The sequence below is a fragment of the Bos taurus genome, chromosome 17 (assembly GCF_002263795.3).
Source record: "Bos taurus isolate L1 Dominette 01449 registration number 42190680 breed Hereford chromosome 17, ARS-UCD2.0, whole genome shotgun sequence".
Classification (NCBI taxonomy): domain Eukaryota; kingdom Metazoa; phylum Chordata; class Mammalia; order Artiodactyla; family Bovidae; genus Bos; species Bos taurus.
The window spans coordinates 52,669,436-52,697,317 of NC_037344.1; the positions used below are offsets into that span (position 1 = coordinate 52,669,436).

Sequence of the window (27,882 nt, forward strand, 5' to 3'; positions counted from 1 at the left end):
GTCTGACAGTTTTGTCTTTTCCCAGTGGCTGCTAGGAAGCTTACAGGCAGATCTGTAGTCTACCCCCAGGGGGCTGGAAGTGCGCTTGGCTCCTCACAGCCCGATCTGAGCTCTCCCCCCTCCTCTGGGCCACGCTGCTCAGGACCCGTCCAGGAAGCCCCAGCCCCAGCCAGAGTGGTAGATGGTGTGCTCACTGATGGGGGCTCCATGGAAAGGTGTGTCCGCTGGGGTCGTGAGTGTAGTCAGCGCACATGCTTCTGCACTGGTTTGGATTTGGTGCAAGAACCAGGTGCGTCGGTCTGTTGGCTGAAACCGTCTCTCTAGCAGACGAGCAGACGCTGCTCCCTCCCCGTGCCCTTCCAGCTCAAGGAGCCCTTTCTCACCTGACCTCATCCGCCCCTCGCCAACCACCCTGGAGGCGGCGGGGCCCCACCTCATGGTCAGGAAACCACAGCCCCAGAGCGGGATGCTTGCAGGATGCCACAGGGCAGAGCCACCCAAGGTGACCTGCTTCTCCCCCGACCTGCATCGTCCTTGGGTTCCCCAAGTGCTGGCGACCAGCAGGGAGGGCGCGGTTTCTGAGGCAGCCGGCCAAGGCTGTGCCCAGGGTGCTGCTGGGGAAGGTGGGTGCGGTGCAGCCCACTGCGCTCTGAGGAGCCTCGGCGCCCGGTAAGTTCCCTAAAGACTCCGACTCCGTGTTGCCACTACAGTCAGCTGCAGCCAAGAGTCAGGCTTGCCACCGTGCTCAGACGTGTGACATTCAGGTGAAAGTCTTAACTGCCAGGAATCGGCCTCACCCCTCCCTTTCTGAAAGGGGTACAGCTTCCCACAGCGCTAGGGTGGGGGCCTCTGGCTGGGGCAAACAGGCGCCCCAGAGTCACAGCCCTCCCCTTGGGAAACAAGCCGGACACTTCTTGGCAGAAAAAGCACCAGCAAGGCTTTCTGTAGCCCCAGTGCGCCACTGTACAGACAGTGGGCCCCTTCCCCGCCGAGCGTCCTGGCTGCAGAGGTGAAGCACCAGGCGCGGCTCCTCACGGGGCCAAGGGTGACATCGGTCAGTGCGTTTATTGCCAGGAGGACCGTCAACACAAGGAGACTACACGCAGACCCGGGGTCTCCCCCTTTCCCAGGACGAGGGGGCGGTGGGGGAGCACGTTCATCCAAACACGCCCCTTCCCGGGGAGCCGGAGGTACTTTTGATCCACAGAGTGGGCAGGCAGCTCCTGCTTCTGGGCCTTTTGTGGCTGGGGTGGGGAGGCCTCCCGGAAGGCTGGAAGCCTCCCAGGGGTGGGGGTGGCACAGGGAGGAAGGCGGTGGGCAAGGGGAGAGGGCTCCCGGGCAGGGCTGGCAGATCCGGGGAGCGAAGAACAGGAAGGAGGAGGCTCACCGCAGACTCCGGGAGGGTGGCAGCACCTGTGCCCGGTGGGCGCGGGGCCCACCTCTCCCAGGTAAAGGTCACCTCCCTGTGCTCGGCGCTCCCTAGGCATCAGTGACGCCCTAGGGCGAGGCCCGATCCTGCTTTGCCTGGGGCCACACCAGTCCTGTCTCCCTGGAGCCCACGCCCCAAGAGGGCTACAAACAAGTGACCTCTCACCCGTCCCCAGCAGCCAGCACGGACTCTGCCCTTCATCTCTAACCTGAGACCGCAGGTCCAGAGGGCAGGGAGCGGCCCTGCCTTCCGGTGTGCTGAACACAAACTCACAAAAGGTCTAGCTCAAAATATTCGAAACGCTCTGTGTATTTCCCGAGGAGCTGTGTCTCAGGCCACCAGGGCCTGGCTGCTCTCAGCGGTCCCTGTTGCAGATAAACAGGCTCTCGTCCAGGAGGACAGCCTCGGTCAGTCCTGGGCGTGTGGTCAGCCCTCAGTGAGGGCTGGGGGCCAGGGGCTTGGGCACCTGGGGGGCGGCCGGGCCTCGGAGGCGCCTCAGCCATGAGGCCCAGGTCTCCGGTCAGCCTCCCTGCCGGACCCCTTGGAGGGGGCTTAGTTCACGACTTGAGCTGCGTAGCTTCCATCCTTCTTGTCGAGCTGCAAGAGTCAAAGGTGAGGGGCTCAGTGGCCACGGCTGGGAGTGCAGAACACACCCTGGGTCAGGGCCCCCCGCACCTCCCGTGGGATGAGCCCTGGGCCCCTGCCGTGCTCCCTGGGATGCTGGGCAATGTGTCTGCTCCCCCCGGTCAGTGGTGTCTGTCCCCAAGGGCCAGCACCCCAGGGCCCCTCCCATCACCCCCCCCCCACTGGCTGGGCACCTGGTGGTCCTGCCTTGGGGCCACAGTGGGCTTCTGGGCCAAGGGCGGCTTCTTGGTCCCGCTGTGGGGGGTGGCGCTGGGCTGGCTGGGCTCCTCCTCGCCCGGTGTCCCCACAGCCCCAGCCAGCAGGTAGTGCTGCCTCCGCAGCTCCCCGAGCCGCACACGCTCCACCTCCAGCGTCTTCTCCAGCTCCAGGGCCCGCACCTGCAGCCCCGTACAGCAGCTCAGCAGGCTGGGCCTCGCCCCAGGGAGAGGGGACTGCACAGGAGCAGGGGGGTGCAGAACGGGACAGGAAGGGGGTCGGGAGGGCAGCTACCTGGGTCTCCATCTCCTGCTTCTTCAGCTTGATGAGGGAGAGGCCGGAGAAGTCCATGGTGTCTGCGGGCAGAGCCGGGTGGGTCAGCGTCTGCGTGCCTTCCCCACCCCCGCCCCACCCCATGGGGACGCCAGTGCCCACCTCTGTCTTCGACCTGCTCCTGGCCCGACTTGGTGGAGGCCACCACGTTGGCGGCCATCTCATTGACGGTGCGCGAGCACTCCTGCAGGCGACTCAGGTGGGGGCTGTGCTTGTCGGCCTTCACCTGGGGGCGTGGGTGGCGCGGGGACGGCTCAGGGACGGGCCCACCGCGTGCACCACTGCCCCGCGGTCTCCCTCCCGGGGAGGCCGAGGAGCCTCACCTTGGAGGCCGCCACCAGCTGGGCCGTGCTGGCTGCGATCTCGTGCGAGCAGACGATGAGCTCCTCGTACTTGCCCGTGTGCAGCACCACTTTGTCCGCTGACTCCCTGGGGGCAGAACGGGTGGGGCCTGGGTCTCCGACCCCCTGGACAGCCAGGCACCCCCACGCACCCTCCCCAAACCCTGAGCACCCCCACCCTGCCCCCTCCACCCCACCCCCAGACCTGGGGCAACATACACCAGTTGGGTGGCTCCCCAGCCCACCGCCTTGGAGGCAGAGATGAGGCCTTCCGTCCACCTCGAGTTCTTGGCATAAAATTCCTGCTGCGTGGCTGCCCCCTAGTGGTGACAGGATGACAGGGCGGACCAGTCAAGGATGTCACCAGGGGGACACCAGATCCCCAGGGGCGAGCCCTTCCCCTCTCCCGTCACCCAGCCACAGGGGCGCACCCCTGGGCTGTGGTTCCCAGGCATGCTGCAGGCCCTGGGGGAGGGCCTGCTGCTGCCACTCTGCACGCTTCAGGGGTTTCACGCCTAAAAGGAGCCCTGGGGGGAATCTTAAACCACGGGGAGATTTGGGACAAAGAGGGTTCTGGGGTCAGGCCCCTTGCAGGAATCTGTCCTCGATGGCCCAGCTGTGCAGCCTGCCCACTAAGGAGGGGGCCCCACCTGGCCCAGCCAGGGATGCCCCATCCCACCAGCAGCCCAGCTCACCCTGCCACTCTCCACGATCTCCTTCTGCAGGCTGGTGGATGCTGTCACCAGGAGCCGGATGGCCTGCCAAGATCAAGACACAAGTCACCCTTGGGCAGCCCTGCCAGGTACAGAGCCCACCCAGCCTGGGTCTCAGCCGGCCACTCACCTTCATCAAATCCGTGCAGGAGTTGAGGATCCTGGGAGGAGCAGGAGGGACGGGGAACGAGTGAAAAGGGTCTGCACTGTGGCCCTGGAAGCCACGGGGAGCCGCGGAGCCAGGGAGCTGCGGCCTCGTGGGCACGCAGCAGGTGGGCCCACAGGGCAGGGTGTGCTCTGCCAGTTCCCAGCCCTTCTTACTGGAGGGCTAAGCAGTCAGAGGGGCAGAACCCACCTCCCCAGATCCGGGAAAACTGAGGAACCCGCCCCGGGGAGACCGGGAGGCACAAGTGGGGCTCACCTCTCGTTCACCTCCAGCTTCACCCCAGAGCTGGCATGGCGGGCCTGGTTCATCATGTCCTACACCCGACGACAAGAGCTTTGAGTGGGCTGGGAGGAGGGCAGCATGCGACGAAGGGGGGCACTGGTGCTGGTCAGCCCCTACCACCTCATCAGCCACAGCGCCTCAGCCGCCCCCTCGCCTCTGACCTGCAGAGGCCATCTGGCCCTCCCGCAGAGGGAGGCGCACCCGGGACTCCTGCCCCCAGGAGTCCTCACCTCGATCCTCCGCACGGCATCCTCGATGGCCGCGGATGTGGCCGCCATCTCCTTGTCCACCATAGCCCCGAGCTCCTCCTCACGCACGTCCAGGCTCTTAGGCTTCAGCTCCTGGGGGACGAGGCATCCGGGAGTCAGGCAGGGTGGATGGATTCTGCCCTGGCTGCCCCACAGAGCCTGGGGGCCAGACGGGCAGTGCTCTTTCCCCAACCTGTGCCCCGCAGTGGCAGGCCCTGCACTTGAGCCCCTGCTCAGCCCAAGCTGGAAGGAGATATGGAGAAACGGGACCCCGGCCCCACCGCCCTCCTCCTGGCCCACGCTCTGCTGCCCGCCTCACCTGGCCCAGCTGGAGGATGCCCTGCAGTGGGGTCCGCACCAGGCCAGGCCGGGCCTGCAGCAGGGCCTGCTGTTCCTGCAGCTGCCCCATGAGCTCCAGCGCCCGGGCCCCACACTCCCTGCAAGTGTCGATCAGGCCTGGGGCGGGAAGAGGGCTGTAAGAGGGGAGCCCTGGACGACCCTGGCCCGGCCTGACGCCAGGACCTCTCTGCAGCCACCCCCTTCCCAGGTCCACAAGGACCACATGTGACGTGTGCCTGGGGCCCACTTACGGTCAGCAGGGTCGGTGGGGGCCAGGTGGGAGGTGGCGCTGCCATGGACGATGGTGTCCGCAGTCAGGTGCGAGAACCGGGTCAGGGCCGCCACGAGGCCGGAGGCGTCTGCTCGGGGAGGACGACACACCCTCAAGCTGCCTCGGAGCGAGGCCTGGTGCTGCCTCCCCGCCCAAGAGCCCCAAGGGCCCCAGCAGCCCAGCTCCCAGAGCGCAGCGGGGAGCGGGGCAGGCCCAGGGCACACAGCTACAAAGCAGCAGAGCAGGAATCAAACCGGGGTCTGTGGGACCCCAGGCCCGCAGGGTGGGTGGGCTCCAGGGTGTGGCTCCTCGCAGGCGGCAATGGCCGGTGGGCACCACGGCCTGCAGCCTCTGCCCTGTCCCATGCACATGGCACTCACCTGCCCTGGAGGTCAGGTACTGGGCATGGCCCTTCTCCAGGGCGCTCACCGCGTCCAGGGCGGCCTGGGCCCTGCTCACTAGGTAATCTGCCAGACAAGGAGGCCAGGTCAGGGGTGGGGCCTGGGCTGAGGCCCCAGCACGCAGCCCACCTCTCTCAGGGTGTAGGGCGGGAGGGACAGTGGGCAGGCGGGCGGCCCTACCGGGGGAGCTGGTGCAGCGCAGGTGCAGGGGGTCGTCCAGCTTGCCCACCGCGTCCTGCAGGATGCGTTCAGCCTCCGCGGCAGTAGCCCGGAGCATCGCGAACTGCTCGTCCAGCAGCCTCTGCTGTAGCCCCTGCTCCTGAGACTCCTGGAGGGCGGGGGAGACAGAGGGGTGGCAGAGACCCCGGCCAGGTGCCCAAGACCCTCGCTGGGGAGGGGGCTCTGGATAGAGGTCCTGCTCCACCCCTCAGTGCCTGGGTGGCTCCTGCCAGAGCAGGGCAGCCAGCTCAGTGCTAAGAAGGGCTCCTGTCCCCAGGCGGCTGTCAAACAGGAAGGGCGAGCCCCGATACCTTCTCCTACCTTGTCCGCCAGCCGCCCCTGCAGCTCGTCCCTCTCCCGGGAGATGCGCTGCCGCTCCTGGCTCAGCGCCGCCTCCTTCTCCCGAGCCAGGCTCTGGGCTGCCAGCAGGTCAGCCTCTCGCTGCTGCACGACCCTGCTCAGCTCGTCCCTGTCTGCACTCAGTGCATCCAGCCTGGAGCTCAGCTCCGACCCGCTCTGTGAACACCCAGCGTGTGAGTGGGCTGCCGGGTGCCTGCCCGCCCCATTCCCACCTGAATTCAGAGACAGTTCCTAGGGGCCCACGAGACTAGGGGGTAGGGACTGAGGGCTGAGCGAGGACCAGATCCCGCTTCCCGAGTGTCCCCTGGTGCTGGTCCCAGCTGCACCCCAAACCAAGGGCCCCTCTGAACCCCATGCTCCTAGCTGGGGAGGCCCCACACCTGCTCCGTGCGGCTCAGCGCCTCCTGCACGCGCACCAGCTCTCCCGCCTTGGCCTCCAGCTCCCTCTTGAGCTTCTCCAGCTGGTCACTCTGCTCCTCCAGCTGGACGTGGTGGGACAGGATGTTACAGGGGGCAGTGGAGACGGGGGGTGGGGTGCTCTGAGCATGGTGGGGGTGGGGGCGGGGGCTCCAAGACGCACCTTCATCTCTGACTCCCGCTTCACCTGCTCCACCTGGAAGACCAGCTGCTCCTTCACCCGCGCCACCTCCTCCTGGCTCTGCTGCGTCACGGTCAGCTGCTTGGCCGTGTCCGCGTTCTGCACGGACAGAAGGGACGGGTTCGGTTCAGGCTCCGCCACGCTCGGGGCTCCCCTCCCGCCCCTCTGTGTACCGGCCTACCTTCCTGAGCAGCTCGGCATGCGTGTTGACAAGCTCGCTGTGCTTTTCCTTCAGCTTGTTGTAGCGTGCCTCCGTAGCGCTGGCCTTCTCTGTGGGGGCGGAAGAAGCCGTGGCCGTGACCCCCCCACTCAGGATCAGCTCCCCCCATCTGCCCCACCCCCCGGCCCTGCCCACATACTCTCGGCCTCCTCGCGCAGCCCCTGGTTCCGCTCGCCCTCTACTTGGGCGGCGCGCAGCTGGGCCAGCTCATGGCGGAGCTGCTCGTTGTCCACCAGGGCCTTCTGCTTCTGCTTCCGCTGCTCCTCCAGCTCGGCCTCCAGCGCGTTCACCTGGCCCTTCAGCTGCGAGATGAACCGTTGGGCCTGGGCGGCGGGAGGAGCGCGGGTGTGGGTGTGGGGTCCGCAGGCCGGCCAGCCCCGGGCCCAGCCCCACTGCCCGTGCCCCTCACCTCTAGCTTGATCTTGTCCAGCTCGCTGCGGAGCATCTCCACCTCCCGTTTCAAGGCCTCGATCTGGAGGTCCCTGGGGACAGAGGTCAGCGGGCCCTGACGCTCAAGCTCAGTCACCCAGGGCCCTTGGGGGACTGGGACACAGCCACCGGTCTTATCTTCAGTGGATGTGGGCATCTCCTGCTTGTGTCCCCCACCCGTGGTCTTTCAGGATCACAGCTCCCTGAAGGCTGTTGTTCCCCATCCCCACCGCCCCGCACTGCAGTGGGCTCCCCAGGCCCTCACCTGTCGTCCTTCATGGAGCCATTGGGGGGTCCAAAGGTCTGCTCGAAGAGGTCTGCCACCACCTGCCACGGGCAACAATGCTTGCTCGGTGAGTTCCGCCCCGCTCCCCCAGGAGACCGAGGGAGGAGGAAGGGAGGGGGCGCCGCTCACCGCTGGTTCCCCCGCGGGGGGCCCCGTGCTGATCTCGATGAGGTTCTCAGGTTCCTCGTCCTCGGGGGCCTCCTCGGGGATCACCACCACCGGCTTGATGTGCTCGGCCAGCGCCGAGGCCCGCAGGAAGTTGGGGGGTCCCTGCGGAGGCAGTGGGTGAAAGCTGCTGGGCGCTCCCCGCCCCAACAACCAGGAAGCCCCTCCCTCTGCCGACCCCTCAGCCACACGCCCCCCCAACCCCATCCCAGCGCAGGGACAGGGAGGGCTGCAGCCCCCGGCGGCAGCCACTGGAGGGCGCAGGTACCTCGGGCAGCCGGGGGATCTGGATGAGCCGCTTGAAGTAGAGCATGTCCGAGGCTCTGCGGAAGAAGTTCCTGAGGCTGCGGGAAGGAGGGAGGCAGGAGATCAGGAGCCAGGACCCGGCCCGCAGCCCCAGCGCGCTGTGGCGAGAGCCGAGGAGCCCCGTTCTTGCCATCCTCAACCCCGCCCGGGCCGGTACCTGTGAAACTGTTCGTGGAACCGGTCCCTGTGACCTTGCAGGGTGTCCGCTGGGAGACCTGGGGGCAGCAAGGTTGGAGGGGGCTTCCTCTCTGCTCACCGCTCTGAGACTTCAAAGGGCTCCCTCCCTGGCCCCTCCTTGCCCCTCCCCCTTCTAGAAACCATCGGAGACTAGAGACAAGACCTCCTGCCACCTGGTTGGGTCCCACCCACCATCAGGAGGCCCCAGGAACCCCTGTGAGGGGGTCAGGCTTTCAACTGAGTGAGCGAAGGATGGGCGGAACCTCAAGCACACCCCACTGCCCGCCAGGCTCTGCTGGTGCGTCAGGACTGGAGTCTGCCCACGGCTGACGGTGAACAGCGCACAGACCCCTTCTGAACACTAATGAGCCACCACGGGACCTCCTGGTCCTCCCCAGGGGCACAGGAGAGGCCCCACTGCGGCCTCCGAGGCCAGGCGGTCAAGAGAACTGCAAACATGTAAATCTCTGCAGCTCTCCCTGCTAAATCTTCGTTTTTGGAAAATAGTTATTTTTTTTCCATAACAAATGTTATTTCTATTAATGGGTAATTGGCTTATTTCTCATTATATAAATAATATATAAGCAATATATAAAAATATATTTATAATAAATGAATATCTTAAAGATTGCTCAATTCCCATCCCTAACACAGGCTGTCCACACAGCCCTCTGGGGCTTTAGCTGACCCTCAGGGCCGAGGCAGGCAGGGTTCAGGGCATGGGGACTCACAGGAGTGCAGCTTGAACATAAGCTTGACCGTGTAGTGGTAGAGGTGGCTGCAGTCCTGGATGACCTGGATGAGGGGGGCCAGGCGGCACTGGCCTGAGGACATCTGGGACACAGCGATGGCCGTGTTGAGCTGCCGGAAAACTGCAGAAAAGAGGGGCGGGAGGAGCCTGAACGGGGGACCCGGAGACACCAGTGTGGAGCCTACTCCGGTCACAGGAGTAGGGATGACCACGGTGAGGACAGCTGGCTGTCACCCGAAGACAGGGCAATGGCCTGGGTTACTGGTCTTGCCAGTCCTGCTGGGCAGTGGGACTCGACCCCAGCCTCTTGGGAACTGGCGCGCTCCTCGAGGCAAGGATGGACCCCAGGCTCTGAAGCTGCCGCAAACTGAGGCCCAGCCCTCCCACCAATGAGGATGACAGCAAGGCGGGGGCACACGAACCCCAGCTCAGCTCGGCCAGCAACTCTCGTCTCCCGAGAGCCTCCAGGCAGCGGGCCAGAGGATCCGGGAGACTTCGACAGTCCTGTACCCACAGGCTCCCCCCTCACTCTGAATCTGAGAGACCTAAGGTTGCGCAGACGTGGAACAGCCCAGGCTTGGCCAGTCTCATAGCAGCAGATTCAGGATGTGGTTCTGCAAACCCCAAGGGACCCCAAAACCTCACTTGCTCCCGGGGTCAATCTTCCCTGCCCCTGAGAATCATCCTTTCATCTGATGGACCAAGCAAGAGGGAAAGAGACAGATGTACTGCTGCCCCAGGCCGGGCCCCTCTCTGGGGCAGAGAGAGACGTGAGTAGGTGACACCCAGGGCGGCCCACGGGGGACACTGTTCCAGACGGGGGGGCCTCACCCCGGGCCTCCTCCCGCCTTGCCTGGGGTGGGGCCAACTGCAAGCCTCCAAAGTGACACGAGGACGCCCGGGAGGGAAGGGCCGTGGGGGAGGCACAGCACCTGCTCAAGCCTTGATTCTTAGTTACGTGTCACACCAAGTGTGTTTTCCTTGTAAAAAAATCTAAATACACATAAAACACGACTTGGGGTTGTATTAACGCAGTCACTTCTCATCTGGGGGGCGTTCAGGACGTTTCCATTTGGGGCTGTTAGAAAGCTCAGGGTGGGGAACGCCCACTCCCCCTCAGGCTGTTTCTCCAGGAGATGCTGGCACGTGGGGTGGGGGTGCCCTCGGGGAGAGGCACGCCTCCGGACAGCTGCCCCCAACCCCAGACCACCCGGCCTCAGGGTCCAGACACCGGCGCCAGGAGGCTGCCGGGACCCACTCTTTCTAACTCCTGGCTTCCCCTTAAAAAGGTATCTGCCTCTCACTCTCCTATGGAGCGCACCAAGTCACCCACAAGTTGTCTCGAAGCTGCCACTCAAAACCGTCACCTCTGCAGCCCTGGTGGCAGTGTGGGGAGGTGGGGGAGCTGAGATTTCCTGTCCTAAGGCTGTTGGGTTCCTGGGCAGGGAGATCTGAAGTGACTCAGAGGCCTTTCACGGCAGAGAATGGGTGGGACTGTCCCAAACTAACTGCCCTGGGTAGGAGGAGGTGGTCGGAAACCTGAAGACATGGCTCCTGGGGTCCTCCACGGCCTGCCCTCCCCTCTCCTACCTCGGGGCCAACACAGCGGGGCTCCTTCTGCCAGACCTCGCCCTGGACATGCCCACCGGTGGCCTGGCATCCTGCAGGGGTGAAAAGGCCTCTCCTCCCTGCGCTTTGGGGCACCTGGAGGCCCCATGACCAAGGACTACACACCCAGGGTCCCCCCGGCGGCTCACCTGATTCAGAGAGCTTCAGCTCGCAGTCCATGTAATCGAACATCTCCACGGTGAGCTGGAAGCTACAGGGGAAGGAGGAAGAGCTGGGTGGGAGGGGTGCAGGGCGCGCCCCCAACCCCCCAGGCAGGAAGGATGCTCGTGGCTACACCCTCGCATGATACCCAGACGGCAGTCCTTCAGCCGAAACACCCAGTTCCACGTAAGCCCATCCCTTTAGCTTCAGCCTCATCTCCTGGGTACCCGTGACCTTTGGCCCTGGGACAGGGCACGACCCCCACCCTGGGGGAGCCGGGGGACTCACATGTTGTTGACGTCGGTCCCAGCCGCCTTCTCCAGCACCTCGTCTGTCACCTCCAGGCCCGCAGGAAACTGCGGGTGCTATGGAGAGGACACCCCCATGCAACCTCAGCCCCCCTCGGCTCTGGCCCAGTGCTGCCTCCAGTCTCTGAGGGAGGGAGGGGGCTGGACAAGCAGCCCCCATCCCCTAGCCTGTGGAGCCACCACCCGCCCTGGGCACTGCCTGCGGACACTGAGGTGGAGAGGATGAAAGGTCCAGCCAGAGCCCCACGTTGGGAGCCACCCCTAGGCCTTCTGACTTCCCTGCCGTCTGTCTGGAGTGTCCGACACCCCCCAACCCTCCTTGATGTCGTGGCGGTGGAGCGGGGGGAAGAGCCCCAGACTCCCCTGAGGAAGCTACCTTGAGGTGAAAGGCGATCTTGGTCAGCAAGAGTTTGGTGTAAATATTCACCAGCTGCCCGTATCGGTCGTGCAAGTGGCCCTGTGGAGAAAGCCTGGGGTGAGGACGTGCCCGGGAACCCCTTGGGCCCAGCAAGGAAGCTGAGGCTGCAAGAAGCAAGGCCATGAGTTGGGTGTCGGTCCTGCGCCCACCCACCCGGTCCCTTATTCATTCAAAAAACACCGCTCAGCTCACCAGAGGTGGCTGACCTTCTTTCCCTGAAGAGTTTCTCTGCCAGCTCCCTCCCTGCTTATTGCTCTCTCCTTATCGGTCTTGCCAGAGAGACTCTTGTGACAAAAGAGCTCTTTGTCCAGGCAAGAGGCCAGTTCTGAGCCGGGACACTATATTAAAATGCTGGTGGCAGCCAAGGAGCTACATTCCTATGGGTGTGTACACACACCCTCCCCGCCACCTCCTCCCAACACCACGTCCCCCGTGGCCACAGCAGCTGGGCCCACGTCTGCAGATGGCAGCAGAGACGCCGTTTTCCTTCTAGGGGCCTCCCCACTGCAGGTTGGTCAGTTCCAGAGCCCCGCCCGGCCCCCTGCATGGCTGATGCAGCCCCAGCCATGCTCCTGGAGGACAAATAAGGCCAGGGGCCCTCTCTCTGCTGGGGGATGCCCCTGATTCCTGATTGTGGAGCAGACCTAGAACACACACTCCTGGGGCTCTGAGACCTCATTGTGGATGAGAATCTTTGGGGAGCCTGCTGAAAACGCAGATTCCCAAGATTCGACAGCTGCCAACGGTCCTGGGGGGCCCAGAGTCTGCACCCCTCACCTAGACTCAGTGTGGGGCACTCGACCTCCAGGGACTGAAGGGTGAATTCTGGAGCTGGCGGGCCCACCAGCGGTGCGTCTGGGGCTTCCTGCGCCAGGTCTTAAGAACAAGGCTCAGGTTCAGGTACTGATGCTCTTCTCCCCAACCGCGGCCCCCGAGAACGTGGCTCTGACTCTACTGGGAGGACACCACCACCGGGGCTGCGTTCTCCAGGCCCCGTGTGCCCCCACGCCCCTGCGCCCGCTCCCCGCACCTACCCACAGGTCTCCGATCTCCCGAATGTTGCTCCGGTACCGCTGGCAGTCGTGTAGCACCTGCCTCGAGGCGGGGACAAAGGGGGAAGGATGAAGGAGCCGGTGCCTTCCGGGGCATGAGGCCGGGGGCAGGGGGTGACACGTGCTCCCTCGAGGCGGGGCAGAGGGAGGGCAGCAGGCAGGACGAGAGGCCAGCCCAGAGCTGAGGGACCCAGACTTGGGGACGGTCCCTCACTCATTTCAGAGGACGCGGCTCGGGGGTGCTCGCAGGGGTGGGGGGCGGCAGACGGAGGGCCAGGGCCCCTGGACCAGCGGGCGGCAGCTACTCACATTGGGGTGCCCGTCCCGGAGGACCTTGTGGAGCACGTGGCAGAACTTCCAGCTGAGGATGGCGCTGCTGGGCAGCGGGAGCCCGATGGCGTAGGACCAGAAGGTGAAGGCCCCCTTCTCGTGGTGAGTGCCCAGGATGATGCCTGCCAGGTCAAGGCCAAGTGCACACGGCAGGGCCCCAGTGTGGGTGAGGGCTCGGCGGGTGCAGCCAAGCAGGAGACTGACCGCAGACGGGGGTGGCGGGCCACCCGCCCCCTCCCCGCCCCCCGCTGGCCCCTATGAGCACTGTGGTTCTCAGCTAAGCAAGGCACGGTCATGCCCCACGTCCCATGCCAGGCCCAACGGCCCAAGACAATAGGTGGCCTTCCCCAGGCGGGACTCAGAGTCTGGAAGGGGCCGAGCGAGGCTGGCACCAGGCCGTGGGAGCCACGCCTCACCGGGCCGTCCGCAGTGCCCGCTGCTCCCCACATCCATCTCCCCCATGCGCGCCTCACACTCCCCACCTCCCCCAGGGGCCAGAGGAACGGCCGCAGGGAGGATACGCCGGGCATGCTTCTCCTTCACGGGGGCCTCCTGGGTGTTGATGGCTTTGCTGATGCTGATGGCCTGGGAGGGGACAGAGGAGACGGAGGTCAGAGACCCACCCGGCAGCCTTCCCCGGAGAGAGCAGCCAACGGAGGGGACACACAGACAGGATGGATCCTTCCCGCTGGTTAGAGGCGAGGGGAGAGATGAGGGGAGAACAGAAATTCTGAGGGACTTCCCTGGTGGTCCAGTGGTGAAGAATCCACCTTCCAATGCCGGGGACGCGGGTTTGACCCCTGGCTGGGAACCAAGAGTCCCCGTGCCGCGGGGCAACCAAGCCTGCCCACTGCAACTCCTGAGCCTGAGAGCCACAAGGTGAGATCCTGCCCGCCACAACTAAGACCCAACGCAGCCAAAAATTAAATAAATATGATTTTAAAAAAAGAAATTCTCTAACCTAAGCAAACCAGACCACTCGGGACTCTTCTTTCACTTGATACGTGCAACTCAAACTACAACTAACTCTCGATGCCGCCGCCACGGAGAGCATCTGGGGTCTGGGAAATAAGGCCAAGGGCCAGCTTGTGCTGCAGGAGAACAACTCTGATCTGAAAACTGCAGGCGGTTCCTTCTCCCCAGAAGGTGTGGCCCCCGGGACCCTGCGGGCAAGGCCAGTCCCCTCCTGACAGCTTCCAAGGGTCCCGCCTCTTGGAGAGACTGCTGTGGCCTGAGCCTTCCAGGACTCCACCGGGAGATGCATGTCACCCCCACTTTACCCCGGGGCCTGGCCTAGAGAGATGAGGCCCCCACAGCCACTACGTGGCAAACCAGGAGACACCAGGTCCCACAGCCTGTCTGTGTGCATCCTGGGTGGGTGAGTCCTGACTCAGCTCCCAGCCCCACTGACCCAAACAGTGACTGCAACCCACCAAGGGTGGCAGGAAGGGGGGACCCACCTACACACGTGCTGCCCCCACTCAGGCTCCGAGCAAGGTGGCAGCCTCAGGTCCCCTCCCTCCTCCACCTGCTGGAGTCTTGACCCCCTGAGCACAGTGCCTCCTCTTCCGAGAAGTCTTCCTGGATATGACTGTTCCCTCACCAAAGGCTCAGGGCACTAACTGTCACCCCCACCCCACTCACCCAGGAACCACCACTGGCCCTGGGCTTGCTCATGGATATGTTTTAATTCTCCACCTGGTGACAGGTCTTGTAAGCCTCTGTCCACCCACCTAGCCCCGAGCTTGTGGATCGAGTGAGAAGAGCTGCTGGTTAGTGGGAGGGTTGGATGGGGTCCCTGCCCAGTGTAGACACCTCTCCAGCTCAGCGATTCTCCCAAGTCCCCCACAAGTGCGGCCCCAGACCCCACGTGGCCTCAGGCCATCCAGGGAGCTCCCAAAGCTGGGCAAGGGGTTCCCTACTCCCCCTGCAGCCCGGTCCTGCCCTGACTTGTCTGGAGCGGGCCCAGCTGTGATGGGAGCAAGACAGGATGGAGAGAGAGCCCCGAGGGGCAGTGGGCGCTTCCTTTCTTTCTAACCCGGAGGCCACTCTGCTCTCCGTCTCTGGAGCGGGGACAACAGGACCTGGCCCTGCCAGGCACGAGGCGATCTCACTCATCTGTGGTCCTGTTGTGACCGACTGGAGGCCTGCTCTGCTAGGAGAACAACCCCAAGAGCCACGGCCGTGCTTTCTGCTCCGGCTCCCGGACCTGGGAGCGGCTGGGGCTGGGCCGGCCGGGCCCCTCGCGCCCACCCCAGCCAGGCCGGCTGACCTCCTTTCACACACAGCACCCATTGTGGCTGTTCTTGGGGGCTTGGGGAGAGCTGGGCAGCGGCACACAGCACGCTGGACCCCGGGGGGGCGGCTCCTCCAGCATCAAGGGCCAGGCTGGAGGTGCGGCTCTGGCCTCACTGTGGACCAGGGTCCTGAGAGGACACAGGCTGGTTCTGGCTCCCCTTACGTGAGAAGCCTCGGCGAGCCAGACACGGAAGGCTCCCTGGCCATCTGTTCTGTGTTTACTGGTCCTCTGCCAGCTCGGCCTCCCCGAGGCCCCAGCGCTTGCCCGCGTTCCACAGGCATCAACTGTGAGAGGAGCCGGCCCGGGTGTACTGCTGCCCGCTCGCCAACATCATGCCCCACCAGGCAGAGAACTCGGCCCACAGAGGCTGAGGATGGAGATCAACAACCAGCAACGCCCGGGCACTCCCCTGCGCCAGGTCCGGGCAACACGCTCCCAGTGGGCATGAGCCCACTTTCCTGATGAGGAAACTGAGGCTCCGGGAGCTTGGGTATCTGTGCAGCCAATAAGGGCGCAGGCAGGTCTGGCTGTGTCCTTAACAATCCTGCGGTCCGGCTCCCAGGCCCCTCCTTCCAGCACAGGTAGAGAGCTGGCGGGGCGGGCACACCAGCCCATAAGGTGGGAGTGGGCCGCCTCCGGGGTGTGTAACCCCATCCCCCAGCTGCCCTGACACTTGAGCTAGCTCTGACTGCCACCTGGCCTGCAAGACCATGGGCCAGCGCAGAGGAGGGCCACACGTGCAAAGCAGGCTGCCCCGAAGGCTGGGGGACACCAAAACGTCACCTGCAGTCAGGCTCAGCAGGCGCCCTGCCCTCCCGCTGTCCTGGGGCCGACCCCAGACCCCCTTCCTCCTGGAGGCCAGCTCCCCACCCCTCTTCCCCCAGCCTGCAGCAGAGACCCACCCTGCCCCAGTGGGCCGGCTGGGGCCCAGCAGGGGAGCCGGGAGCTGGGCCCACCTCCCCGCCCTCCCGCAGCGTCAGTCCAGATGTAAGCGCCCTCTCATGGCTGGGCCTGGACCCCCAGGAAGTGCACCCGGCCTTCCCGCTTCCTCCCACTGTTTCAGTCTCTCCTGATTTACGCTTCTCCACGCGTTCAGCACCCCTGACAGTGTCCTTACTCACCCCCCACCCCCTTCCCCCAAGTCCATGTCAGTGCCGTGGGGTGCACATGGAAAGTTTCCAGAAGCAGTGAGGGAGGCTCTGGGGACCCAGCGAGATGTGGGTGACTCAGGCCCGCGGCACAGTCTGGGCACCAGGCCCCTCCCGTCCCCCCACAAGCCCCGCCTCCTGGTGCCACCCGCTCCCCGAGCCACAGGCTGCGGGAACAGGGTCCCTCCCGGAGGGAACAGGCCCCGTTGTGTGCAGCGGCAGATGTGTGGGCCGGGAAGCCTCCCAAGGAGGCACAGCGCTCACACAGAGGGGGTCTGTGGACGCTCACAGGCCTGCTGTTCCTGCCAGGCGCGGCAGCCAAGCCCCGTCCCAGGACAGGACAGCAGGTCCCAGGGTGCCCATCGCCTCCCTAGACTGTCCTGCATGTGCCGCAGAATCGGGGGGTGGGGAACACCGGGATTCCTCTCCTCAGCCCAGGAATCTGTGCCGGCCGACTCCGCCATGGCTCTGCTCCCGGGCTTCCAGTCCAGGGCAGCTCTGACTACGACACCCGGTCCTGCCCACACAGCACGACGTCCTCCACCAGCCCCCCAGTGCCTGTGGGGAGACCGAGGGGTGGGGGGCAGTCAGAGGGGCACCAGGGACTGAAAGAGGCTGCCTTCCGCCCTGGTCCAACAAGCGGGGCAGTTCTGCCAACAGAGTACAATCTCTCAGGACGGGCAGGATCAACTGCCATGGAGAGAGCCTTTCCCTCCGGGAGACAGCAGAAACTTCAAGCAGAATGGGTTGATTAGAAGCCTGGGTGTGGAGACCGGCTTCCCAGATGGCACAAGTGATAAAGAACCCGCCTGCCAATGCAGGAGACATGGGTTCAATCCGAAAGTCAGGAAGATCCCCTGGAGAAGGGAAACAGCAACCCATTCCAGTATCCTGGAGAATCCCATGGACAGAGGAGCCTGATGGGCTACATACAGTCCATGGGGTCGCAAAGAGTTGGACATGACCGAGTGACTAATACTTTCACTTTTTCACTGGGTGTGGAGATAGAAGAGCCCAAACTGAAGAGAGGGTCCAGGGAGGGGGCGGGGAGTGGCAAGGGGCGGGTGGCCACCGTCCTGGGGGTCTGTTTATCTGACTTCCCACTCAATCTTTGAGTGGCTGGGGACGGCGGGGCGGGGGGCGGTGCGCGGCAGGGGAGGGCAGGGAGCAGCTGTGCCCACTTCTGAACCAGGGTGGGAGAGCAAGACAAGAGCAGGAACGGTGGGTCTGTGAGACCCCCAGATATGCCGGGTGATGGTAGGGGGACTCCGGGGGAAGAAGCTGAGGGGGTTCTGCAGAGACAGGGGAGGGCAGGCAGAGGTGCACTTCTTGGACCCTGAGGCTGGGTGACTACACCACGTCCCGAGCATTCAGACCACGGCTGCTCCTTCTCTGCTGGAGAACTCCAAGCCTAGGCCCACAGACCTCCTCGTGGCAAGGGGCCTGCCCTTCCAGACAGGGGGGACCAGGCTGAGGGCTGGGAGGCCTCCAGCAGGCTCTGGAGACGCACTCGGAATCACTGGCCCCAGGGAAGCTGGCAGGAGGCATACTTCATGCTGAAGGGCCAGCGAGCTGGCCTCAATAAATGACTAATAAAATTATTTTTATCAAGTTCAGCCATGTGCCAGGCACCGTGCCGAGCGCCTTACCAGCATTATCTCATTTAGTCTCTTGAGTAACCCTGGAAGCAGGTGGATGAAGAAATCAGAGCTCGAGAAGGTTAAGTCACTTGCTCAAGGTCATAATGAGGAAACACAGCCCCAGCACCCACACCCCACTGGGCACTACTCCAGGCGCTGTCCCCCCAGACAAGCCTCCCGTGACCCTCCCCGCTAACCCAGGGCGAGCAGTCCCCAGGGTGGCCGGGTAGCACTGGGACTCAGGCTGCTGGCTCTGCAGACAGTCCCCTTAGACACCGCCGGTCCTGGGTCTCACAGCAGGAGGGGCTGGGGGGCTGGGGGCCCGCACGTCCTTCTGGCCCCTCTGTCCCACTGCGGGGACCTGGCTCCCCAGACCTGCTGTCGCCCAGGGAGGACCTGGCCTGACCCCAAGTCATGATGCGGATTCCGGATCCGGGATTTGTGCAAACCACAGGGAATAACAGCAACTGGGCGGTGGCAAGGAGCTGGGGGCGGTCTCCCAAGGCTCCCCATTCCTGCGGGCAAGGAAGGTTGCCTGACTTCATTTTGGCTCCCTCCGGCTCCTCCTGGGGCGGCTCCTGTCTGGCCGCCGAGCTGGGGACCTCTAGGAAGGCCTCTTATGTGGGCTCCACTGGGTCTGTGGGACCCCAGAACACACCTGCCCTGCTTCCAGGAACAGTCTCGTTCTTGTTTGTCAAATAAAACCCCGTCTGGTGCCAGCAGAGGCCTGGGAGTCAAGCCCGGGGCGACAATCCCAGGACCAGGGTGGACAGAGCCTCCAGGGGCACTTGGCCCCGGATGGGTGACCCCCAGGAACACAGAGGGAGCATCTCTGTGCAGTCAGGAGGGCACCCGGTGAGGCGGGGCGGGGGTGGGGAGTAGACCCCACAGGTGATATTCCCCGAGGCTTGCCACCTGGGCACCTGCTGTGGACTCGAGACAGAACTCAAGACCTTCCACCTGCCCCATCGCCACGGGACTGCACACCAGGCAGAGGGGGCCCAGGGAGCACCTCAGGGGAGCACGGTCACCGAGTATGCAACTGCTCACAGAGCCACTGTTCTGGAAACCCCAGCAAGGGGTCAGAGCCCAGTGACTGCAGAGGCTGCAGCCCTGACTGTTCTCTGTGAGGTCTGACCTCCGAGCCAGGCTATGGGGGGCTCTGCACAGCAGAGGAATGCAGACTCGGGGAGACCCTTTCCCCATTAGCCCACGTGCATGGGGATAAATATAGGTCAGCTCGCCCGGCTCCACCCACGGCACCCTGGCCCGGAGACCCCAGGCCTGCACACCCCGACTCACTGGGGAACCTCCACTTTAGAAACCTCCTCTTTCCCATCTGGGAAGCAGGAATAAAAAACCCTTGGGTCTTGGAGGACACAAACACATACGAAAATGAAGGACATCTTCGTGGGAGGGGTGGGACATCTTGCTCTGTTCTAGCCACACTGCCTTCCTTCTGGTCCTCAAACAGGGCAAGTCTGATTCCACCCCCAGGCCCAGCGGTGCTTCTGGGGTCACCCTGCTCTGCTCTAAGATGCCCCTCCCAGGAATTTTCCTCCAAGCCCCCTCTAGAGCAGCCCCCTCCTCCACACAGAGAGCACTCTCTCGGTCACTTTCACCCAGGGTATTTATTCTCTGAAACCATGTGTTTACCATTTATTCTACCTCCCAGCCCTGAACTTGAACTTGGCATGAGGAACCTGGCTGGTCTTGCTCCCTGCTGTACCTCTAGTCCTCAAACCCGTGGTCAGTAAATCTTTATTGGATGAGTGAAAGGGTGAAAACTTGAATGAACAAAAGCTCTTTCAAAATTAAATGCTGGTTAAATTCAGGGTAGTGTGTGTCTCTTTCTCCAGCTAATGATTTAACCACTAAATACCAAAGGCAACTATAAAACCATTTCTATTTTTAAAACCAACCCTGAAATGAATCAGACTTAATCTTCCTCGTCCTGTTATCTTGACACTTCGTGGTGGCACTTGGCAGGGACCAAAAAAAAAAAAAAAAAAAAAGTCCTTCAAAGAGCCGGGGCACGGGGGCTGGCAGAGAGGTGGGTTATCCTGCTTTAGTGTTTCCAAAGAGCAAAGAGAGACCACATTCAAATGCTTTTGCCACCTCGATGGCCACTGATGAAGCAAACACAGGGTTTCTGTAGCCGGAGAGGCGGCTGGATGTTGTCACAGGCAAAGCGGTGGGAACTCGGGGTCAGAGGTCGGCAGCTTGGTCATTTCAGCAGATGGGAAGTCTGTAGAGCAACACCGTCCTGCCCATTCAACCGTCTTTTCCCTCCATTCCCACCCCCCAGTCTCCGCTTGGTCTGAGCCCCTCAATCATTTGACCTTATGAAACTGGATAGGGGAGGGGAGGGCATGAGCCCCAGGCGGGCTCCTCCCATTCCCCCGGATGAGGCTCAGCGGGGGTGGGCACTGCCACTTCCCCGCCCCCCACCACCACCCCTGGGCTCTGCAGGTGACACATGAGGAGGAAGTGGTACAGGAGGATGTGGTCTGAGTCCCGCCTCCAGGACGGACAGGGAGCCAGACCCGGGGCAGGTTCCTTCCTGGGCCCTGCTGACATCACTCCCCAGACCTGTCTGGCCCACAAGCTAGGGGGCTGAGTCACTCTCTGGCGGGAGAACCTATTGCAACTTGAGATTGTGTTTGTTTCAGCAGGAGGAAAAACAACCCTGCCTCTACTAAACTTTTCTCCAAGGGCTCAGTCTTTCCCTGCAGTGGGTGCCAGGGCCTTTTAGGCTTCACCGAGCAGCAGCAGCATCAAAGAAGGGAGACCCACGGGTCCCAGGGCACCCATTCATTCGGCGCACACTCACCAATTGGGTCCTGAGCCAGGCACTCCTGGGTGCCAGGACACAGGAGGAGTCAAGGGTGTCCTGCCTGAGGACCCTGGGGTTCAGGGGATGGTGCTCAGGGGCTGGGAGGGAGGCTATGCGATCTCTCCTCCTTGAGTGACTCTGGATCCAAACACATGCCCAGCCTCAGGTCCTCCCACTCCTGCTGGTTTGGCTGCAGGGTTTCGGGAGACGGGGAAGCAAGTGGGGATAGCATCGCGAGAACTAGGCCAGCACAGGAAGGCTTTGCAAACAAGGTGATATCTGAGTCCACCCTGGAGCCAGGTGGAGCGGGGGAAGGGTACTGCTGTCGGCCTGGCTGGCAGAGGCGCTCCTGGCAAACGCTCTCTGGGACCCAGCTCAGGTTAGCTGGCTGGGTTTCCCTGCCCCTCCCCTCCCACCACCCCAGCCAAGCAGGCCTAGACTCGATTCCAAAGAGTTTCCACCTCGCGCAGCTGGACTCAGTGCCCAGGCGGGTTTCATTCACAAACGGGACGCTGACCTGGGGGCAAGGTCAGGAGGGCAGGCCTTTCTGCCAAGAAGTCCCAGCTGGCCTCCCCCGACCTCTCTGGGGGGTCCCCCTGGGGCATCTTCCAGGGCACAGCGTCACCCAGGAACAGGGCCTGCCATACCTGAGAAGGTGGCACCGCAGGATCACCCTGCCAGGAATGGGTGGCTCCCTACCTTCCGTGGCAGCCCTCCCTGACCGCCCCAGCTCCCCACTTACAGAGGCTCACCTGGGGACACAGGGACAGAAGCCAGGAGGGCGCTACTTCTATTTCTTTGGTCCAGCCTGTGTTCCCATGCACAGCCTAACGGCCAACAGCTGCTCGGTCGAGCACCGGCTCTGCACCAGGCGCTGGGACGTCCCACAAAGCCTCACACCTACTCCATGACTTGGGCGCTAGGATTAGCTCCATTTTGCAGATGGGGTGTGAGGCACAGAGCCCCACTCTCAGATAGCTCTGTCACAGCCCCCCTGCCCATCTCCCATCTCCTTCACCAAAGTGAACACCCTCGGAAGAGACACATCCCAGGGCACCGGAACCAAGCCAACAGACACAGTCAGTGGTCCCTCATGAACGCATGGGACAAACGCACAGCAAAGGTGGGAAGAGGGTGGGGAAGGATGAGCAGCCACAGCCTCACCCCAGCCTGGACCAAGAGGTCACTAGACACATGGGGAGCCCAGGGGGATTCTGGGGGGAAAAAAACGCAGGAACCCGGAAGTCAGCAGCTGTCCTGAGCATCACCAAGTGGTCTGATGGGGCAGGACCAGGTGGAGGGTGTCTCGGGGCGTGAAACAGCAGCGCCATTGGAAGGAAGGGTACGGCTCACCACCCCCCCCACCCCAGCTGCCCACCCCTGGGGGCCGGGGAGGAAGACCACTGCTGCTAGGGCAGCTCAGGTGTGGCTTTGCGGGCAGCATCCCAGGGGGTTGTGAGCCGGGTTGCTTCTCCCTTCCTTTTCAGAAAACCTCGGGCTCACCTCTCTTTAGCCTTTCAATCAGCCTACACTGGGTGCCAGGCCCCTTCCTTTGCCCCAGCCTTCCGGGAGCCGACAGACGTGGGTGGAACTGGGGGCTTTCTGACTTCCACCATATGGTTGAGGTTTCCTTCTAGACTCAGAGGTAGGGGAACTTTTTAAAAATAAACATTTAAATGAGGCCCAGAAGGGGGTTGGTGACTTACAGTGTTGTAATACCACGGTATCTATAAGGAATACGGAAGACGGAAAGGGAGCATGTATAATTATTTACAACAGCCAAGGCATGGCAACAACCTATCCATCAACAGGTGGATGGATAAAGATGCGGTACATATACACAATGGAATACAATGCAGCCACTAAAAGAGTAAGTCACGCCATTTGCAGCAACACGGAGGGACCTAGAGATGATCATATTCTACGTGAAATGAGTCAAAGAATGAGGCCCTGTGATGTCACTTCTACATGGAATCTAAAATATGACACAAGTGAATGCATCGACACAACAAAAACAGACTTACAACATAGAGAACAGATGTGTGATTGCCAAGGGGGTGGGTGACCAGGGGATGGAAGGACTCGGAGTCTGGGGTTAGCAGATGCAAACTATTACACGCCGGATGGATAAGCAACAAGGCCCTTCCGTATAGCGCAGGGAGCTGTATTCCCGCGATAAACCATAGTGGAGAAGAGTATGAAAAGACTATATATATATGTATGTATAACTGAGTCACTTTGCTGTAAAACAGAAATTAGACATTGCAAATCAACTATAAAATGTTTTTTAAAAGGGAGAGTGTGTAAGTCTGCCTGCCCGGCCGAGACGGGTGATGACACTCAAGGGTGGGCAAGTCAGGACAGGGGAAATCGGAAGTCCAAAAGCCTACTGCCAATTTGGGAACGGCCTTCAAACCAGAAATTCAAGTGAAGTACCCAAACACCTGTCCGTGTGCTGGGGCTTGCCTTTGATACTGAGGTTCTACAGAATTCCTGGCTAGGGAACTTTAATAGACCATGTGCGCAGGACTCCAATCCAAGTCAAATCACTCCCAGTCACCAGGATTTAGACACTGACGAGTATAAAAACGCCCCCAGGTGATTCTAACACCCGGTCAACCAATCCAGTAGCTGCCGGCCAAGTTACTGAGCACCTGAAATGTGAGCCCAAATTGAGATGTGCTGAATCAAACACAAAACGAGTCTGAAGACTCAGGAGGAGGAAAAGAATGTAAAATACCTCATTCATAATTTCCACAGTGATTACGTGCTGGGATCGTTATATTTTGGATGTGCGTGCTCAGGCGTGTCCAACTCTTTGTGGCCCCATGGACTGCAGCCCGCCAGTCTTCTCTGTCCATGGGATTATCCAGGCACGAGTTCTGGAGTGGGCTCTCATTCCCTTCTCCAGGGGATCTTCCCGACCCAGGGATCAATCCCTGGTCCCCTGCACTACAGGCAGATTCTTTACCGCTGAGCCACTGGGGAAGCCCCGTAGTTTGGATACACTGGGCTAAATAAAATATACGATGAAAATGAATCTCACCTGCTTATGTCTTTAGGGTGGCTAAGTAATCTAAAAGTGATACAGGTGGCTCCTATTCTGTCTCTATTGGACTAGCCAGGGTGAGAAGCCTAAGTGTCAATAAATGTTAATCTTTGTAAGATTTCATTTCCACAGAGGCAGTATGTCACTGACCTGAAAAATTGAACTTATGAACAGTTTACCCCCTGCTGCTCCCCCTCCACAGCTCCCACCCCTCCCACAAAGCCCCTAACTCCTGACCCTCCCACCCAGGCGTGATGCTCTTCTTCCCCCGCGGCACGGCTCACTGAGCAGTGGGGCCCCTCTCTCGTCCTGATCTTAAAGAAGCTTTGGGGCTCTGATTCCATTTCCTGCATGGGAAACAGAGGACCAGACAGCCAGTGTGCTCATAGACAAGGAAGAGAACAAGCTTGGGGTTTAGCATTTCTAGGACTCCATCTGCTGAGCCGTCACCCATGCTGGCCTCAAAGATGGGTCTCCTCGCTAGTGGAAGGTCTGAAATAGTTCTCAAATTGTAAAACTTTTCGGGGAGGTGGGGGCAGGGAGAAAGAAGGCTATCGCTGACCACTTGCAGAGCTCCATACTACATGTTTCGCGTTCTGATGGTATTCGCTGAATATTCCTCCTGTTAACAAATGACCACAGTGGGCTCAGTGGTTTAAAACAACACAAACATATCATCTTAGAGTTCTGGAGGTCAGAAGTCCAAAATGGATCTTAGGGGCTGAAATCAAGGTGCCTGCAGGGCTGCGTTCTTTCTAGAAGTTCTGTGAAAAAATCCATTTCTTGGCCTTCTTCAGCCTCTAGAGGACACTCACATTCCTTCAGCTTTAAAGCCAACAATGTCCCTTGGCGTCCCCCTCACCGCACACCACCCTGACCTCCGCATGACCTCTTCCACATTTAAAGGTACTGTAATTACCCTGGGACCACCTGGCTAACCCAGGCCACGCCCCCTATTTTTAAGGTCCCCTGATTAGCATTTTTCTTACCCAGGACTGCTAAGATATTCACGGGTTCCAGGAATTAGGACATGGACATCTTTGGTGTGGGGCTGGGGGCCTCTTTAGCCCACCCCATCGTTTCTAGACCTTAAAACAGCCCAAGGAAGTAGATGGAATTATCTCTATTTTTACAGGAAACAGGAGTTAAGCACCTTGCCCAGGGACACAGGTGCACCGACTTTCGGTGATATCGCACCACCTTCGAAACAAGACAGGTGATTTTCATGTTCAGAACACGGGTATGCTGTATTCCACAATATTCTGTATTCAGAATACTACAATAACAAAACGCCATTACAGTTTTGTCACTTCCATTTTAAAAAGGGGCTTTATCACCAAAGGGACCATAAAGTCTTGGGGAAGAATAGACCAGCTTTCTGCACGGCGCCCTGGGGATTAATATACAGGCACTCACGCACTGACATCACGTAACCACCACCAGTACCTGCAATGTGAAGGATGCAAGACTGCCCTCCCTCCACTTTCCTGACCCGGGCAGGGTTAGAAACCCTTTTGCAAAACAGGGTGTGGTCAGTCACATTTTTCCTCTTCTTGACCCATAAGCCCAGGAGGAATAGCAAGGCTGGCAGGACAATGGGGACACGTGTTCTAAGGAAGCCAAAGTGCCCCTCTGATATACAGGGTGCTGTGGTCAACGAGGAGACCCGCACGGTGCATTCCCAAGGCGAGGAGTGTCCAAGGGCTGGATGCACTATTTTCTGTTCAGAAGGAGACCTGTAGGCAGCAGCTTCGGTTCTCCGCGTCCTTTCCTCCAATGGGGCCTGGCTGGCAGCTCACTAGATATTTCTGGGAGCGAGCTAATTAAATATTAACCATGCACAAAACCTTATTCCTGCATCTCTCAATAAGTCATTCTGAAGACAAATCGAGACACTGAACCTGAACTCCATCTTTCCAAAAAAAAAAAAAGAGCCCCAGAATGGGTAAAGCCTATGAGATTCACCTATTAGAAAGAATTATTCATTGTAAGTAACCCTCTCGGCCTCTGAGAAAAAACCAAGCAGCAAGAACAAAACACCCTCTTGTTTACCAAACCAACCATCAAAATATGCGGTGCTGTATCGGGAACTCTCTTTGACATTCGGGAAGCTTGCCCTTGATTTATCATAATTTAAGAGTAAGATCAATGAACTCAGCCCTTTAATTTCGTCTCTTTAATGTAGCAATCCGGCCTCTCTATACCTTCTCAAAAGCATGAAAGAAACTAAAAATCAGAGACTGAATAACATCTGACAACATCCAGATTTTCTCTGCCAATTAAATTTTTCTCCCCATCCTTCTGCAAGTTCCTGGCACAGTTAATTATGCATTAATGACTTTAAATTAAATGCCACGTTTGTTTTTATGATGGGCTATCTGGGCTGAAAATATACCAGGGGCCGGATGGTGATGATCACAAGGATAAATTAATAATTTGTGGCTAGGCTTTCCTAGAGCCAAGGTTTTATTATCATTTTCCTTGTTAATCTCAAGCACAAAGGTTAGCTGTTTCCTCTGCATTTTCTCTTACTTCAAAGCGAAAGTTGTTGTAGGCTGCATGTACTAACTTGATTTGAAAGACACCTCAGAAGTTGTTGCTCCTACAGGGAGAACCTTGCTAATAATGGCAGACACAAATGTCACCGCCTGGCTTCAGACAGTGGTAAGTTCGGTCCTTCTAGCTCCTTTCTTTTTCTGGCCTACCCTTGGAGGATCTTAGTCCTCCAGCTAGGGATGGAACCCCTGCCCCCGGCATGCAGGGCACAGTATTAACCACTGGACCGCCAGGGAAGTCCACGGCTTATTTCTAAAGAAAAACTTTCTGTTGTGTCAGTCCTGGTTGACTTACTTTGGCAAATAAACAAGTAAGCTCCCCCCACCCCCACCCAGGCAGAACACCACCTCAGTGTTTGTAAAATAAAAAGGAACAGAAAACCAGAAACAGCAACGCCCTCATCTGTGTGGTCTCAGCCCTCATCAGTGTGGTCTCAGCCCTCATCAGTGTGGTCTCAGCAGGAACACACGGACAAATACACACCCCCTGTCATTGTTTCATTGCTAAAATAACCTTCCCGGGATAGGCCACCCTCAGGAAGAGATGCCTGAGCGTGGGAAGTGCAGGAAGGGAACCCTAGGAAGTTTCTGTCAGGCGCCGGCATTTAATAAGGGGGTGTGAACCTGTTTATATGTGGGCCAATGGCTCGGGCAAACAAGTCTGGCTACATACGTGAAACTTTTCACCAAGCAGATAATAAGATATTGTGCGGCCCTGGAAAACAACTCAGGAGGAAAGGAAGCACTGAGTTTCCTTGAAGGAAATGCACTGCTTCTCTGAAGAGGGGGCATTCTTTTAAGGCGTGGAAAAAGGTGGCCGGAGCCCGGGAGGGGAGGCGCTCAGGGTGGAGAAATCCACTCGGGCCAACCCGGGCTGGACGCACCCGGGCCCAGGACGTACCTTGACCCACCTGGCCCACCGCGGCGTCTCGGCCCCCTCCAGCTGGATCCCCTTCCGCCACCTGGGCTCCCGGCCACCTCGGTCCCCACCCGCCTCAGTCCCTGGACACTTTGGTGCCCTGGCCATCTGAGGTGTCCAGCCGCCTCTCGGTCCCTGGGAACCCGAGGTCCCCGGCCGCCTCTCGGTCCCTGGACACCGCTGTCCCCTAGCCATCTCGGCCCCCGACCGCATCTCAGTCCCTGAATACCTGGCCGGTTCCCGGGCCACCTGGGCCCCTCAGTTGCGTCTCAGTCCCCGGCGGCATCTCAGTCCCGGCCACCCCAGCCCCCCGCGCTGCCTCCGGCCCGGGCGCCGGCGCGCGCTTCCGGTTCACCTGCGCCCGGGGCGGCGGAGGCCGGGGAGCTGGGGTGGCCGTGACCGAGATGCAGCCAGGGGAACACAGGCGGCCGGGAGAGAGGGGCCTGGGGCGCCCCGGGGACGGGCGCAGGCCGGGCTCGAAGGACGTGTGTGAGGGGAAGGGGAGAGGGCGCCGTCCGCCAGCCCGCCCGCCCGCGGCCCCGCCGCTCGCCTGGGTCTTGTCGAACTGCTCGCGCTCGGCCTCCAGGCTGTGGCCAGGCCTGCGGTTCAGCACCCGCGCCGGCACGTTCTTGATGCTGTTCATCCTGCCGCCGCCTGCGCTCCCGGGCCGGGCTCCGCGCGACT

General features: G+C 60.9%; 1 protein-coding gene across 6 annotated transcripts; it reads right to left on the reverse strand.

The window, feature by feature from the left end:
* Window positions 1–1,046: 1,046 nt before the first annotated feature.
* Window positions 1,047–27,882, reverse strand: HIP1R (huntingtin interacting protein 1 related). Of its 6 annotated transcripts, none has more exons than XM_059876348.1 (32): window positions 27,749–27,882; window positions 13,274–13,337; window positions 12,732–12,874; window positions 12,405–12,461; window positions 11,329–11,409; window positions 10,933–11,009; window positions 10,632–10,693; window positions 8,855–8,995; window positions 8,104–8,161; window positions 7,909–7,984; window positions 7,605–7,745; window positions 7,455–7,516; window positions 7,170–7,242; window positions 6,900–7,083; window positions 6,722–6,810; window positions 6,523–6,639; window positions 6,323–6,424; window positions 5,904–6,098; window positions 5,544–5,691; window positions 5,343–5,429; window positions 4,943–5,050; window positions 4,672–4,808; window positions 4,335–4,445; window positions 4,078–4,136; window positions 3,787–3,817; window positions 3,639–3,701; window positions 3,163–3,263; window positions 2,926–3,031; window positions 2,705–2,828; window positions 2,564–2,625; window positions 2,261–2,451; window positions 1,047–2,026 (listed from the first exon to the last, which is right to left on the reverse strand). In XM_059876348.1, the coding sequence occupies exons 1-32, from the start codon at window positions 27,839–27,841 to the stop codon at window positions 1,987–1,989; spliced, it is 3,183 nt and encodes a 1,060-aa protein (XP_059732331.1). In that variant the 5' UTR covers window positions 27,842–27,882; the 3' UTR covers window positions 1,047–1,986. The 6 variants fall into 6 exon arrangements, with proteins under 6 accessions (XP_059732331.1, XP_002694614.2, XP_059732332.1 ...); XM_002694568.7 differs by having other exon boundaries at window positions 2,248–2,451; XM_059876349.1 differs by lacking the exon at window positions 27,749–27,882 and adding an exon at window positions 27,428–27,742 and having other exon boundaries at window positions 2,248–2,451.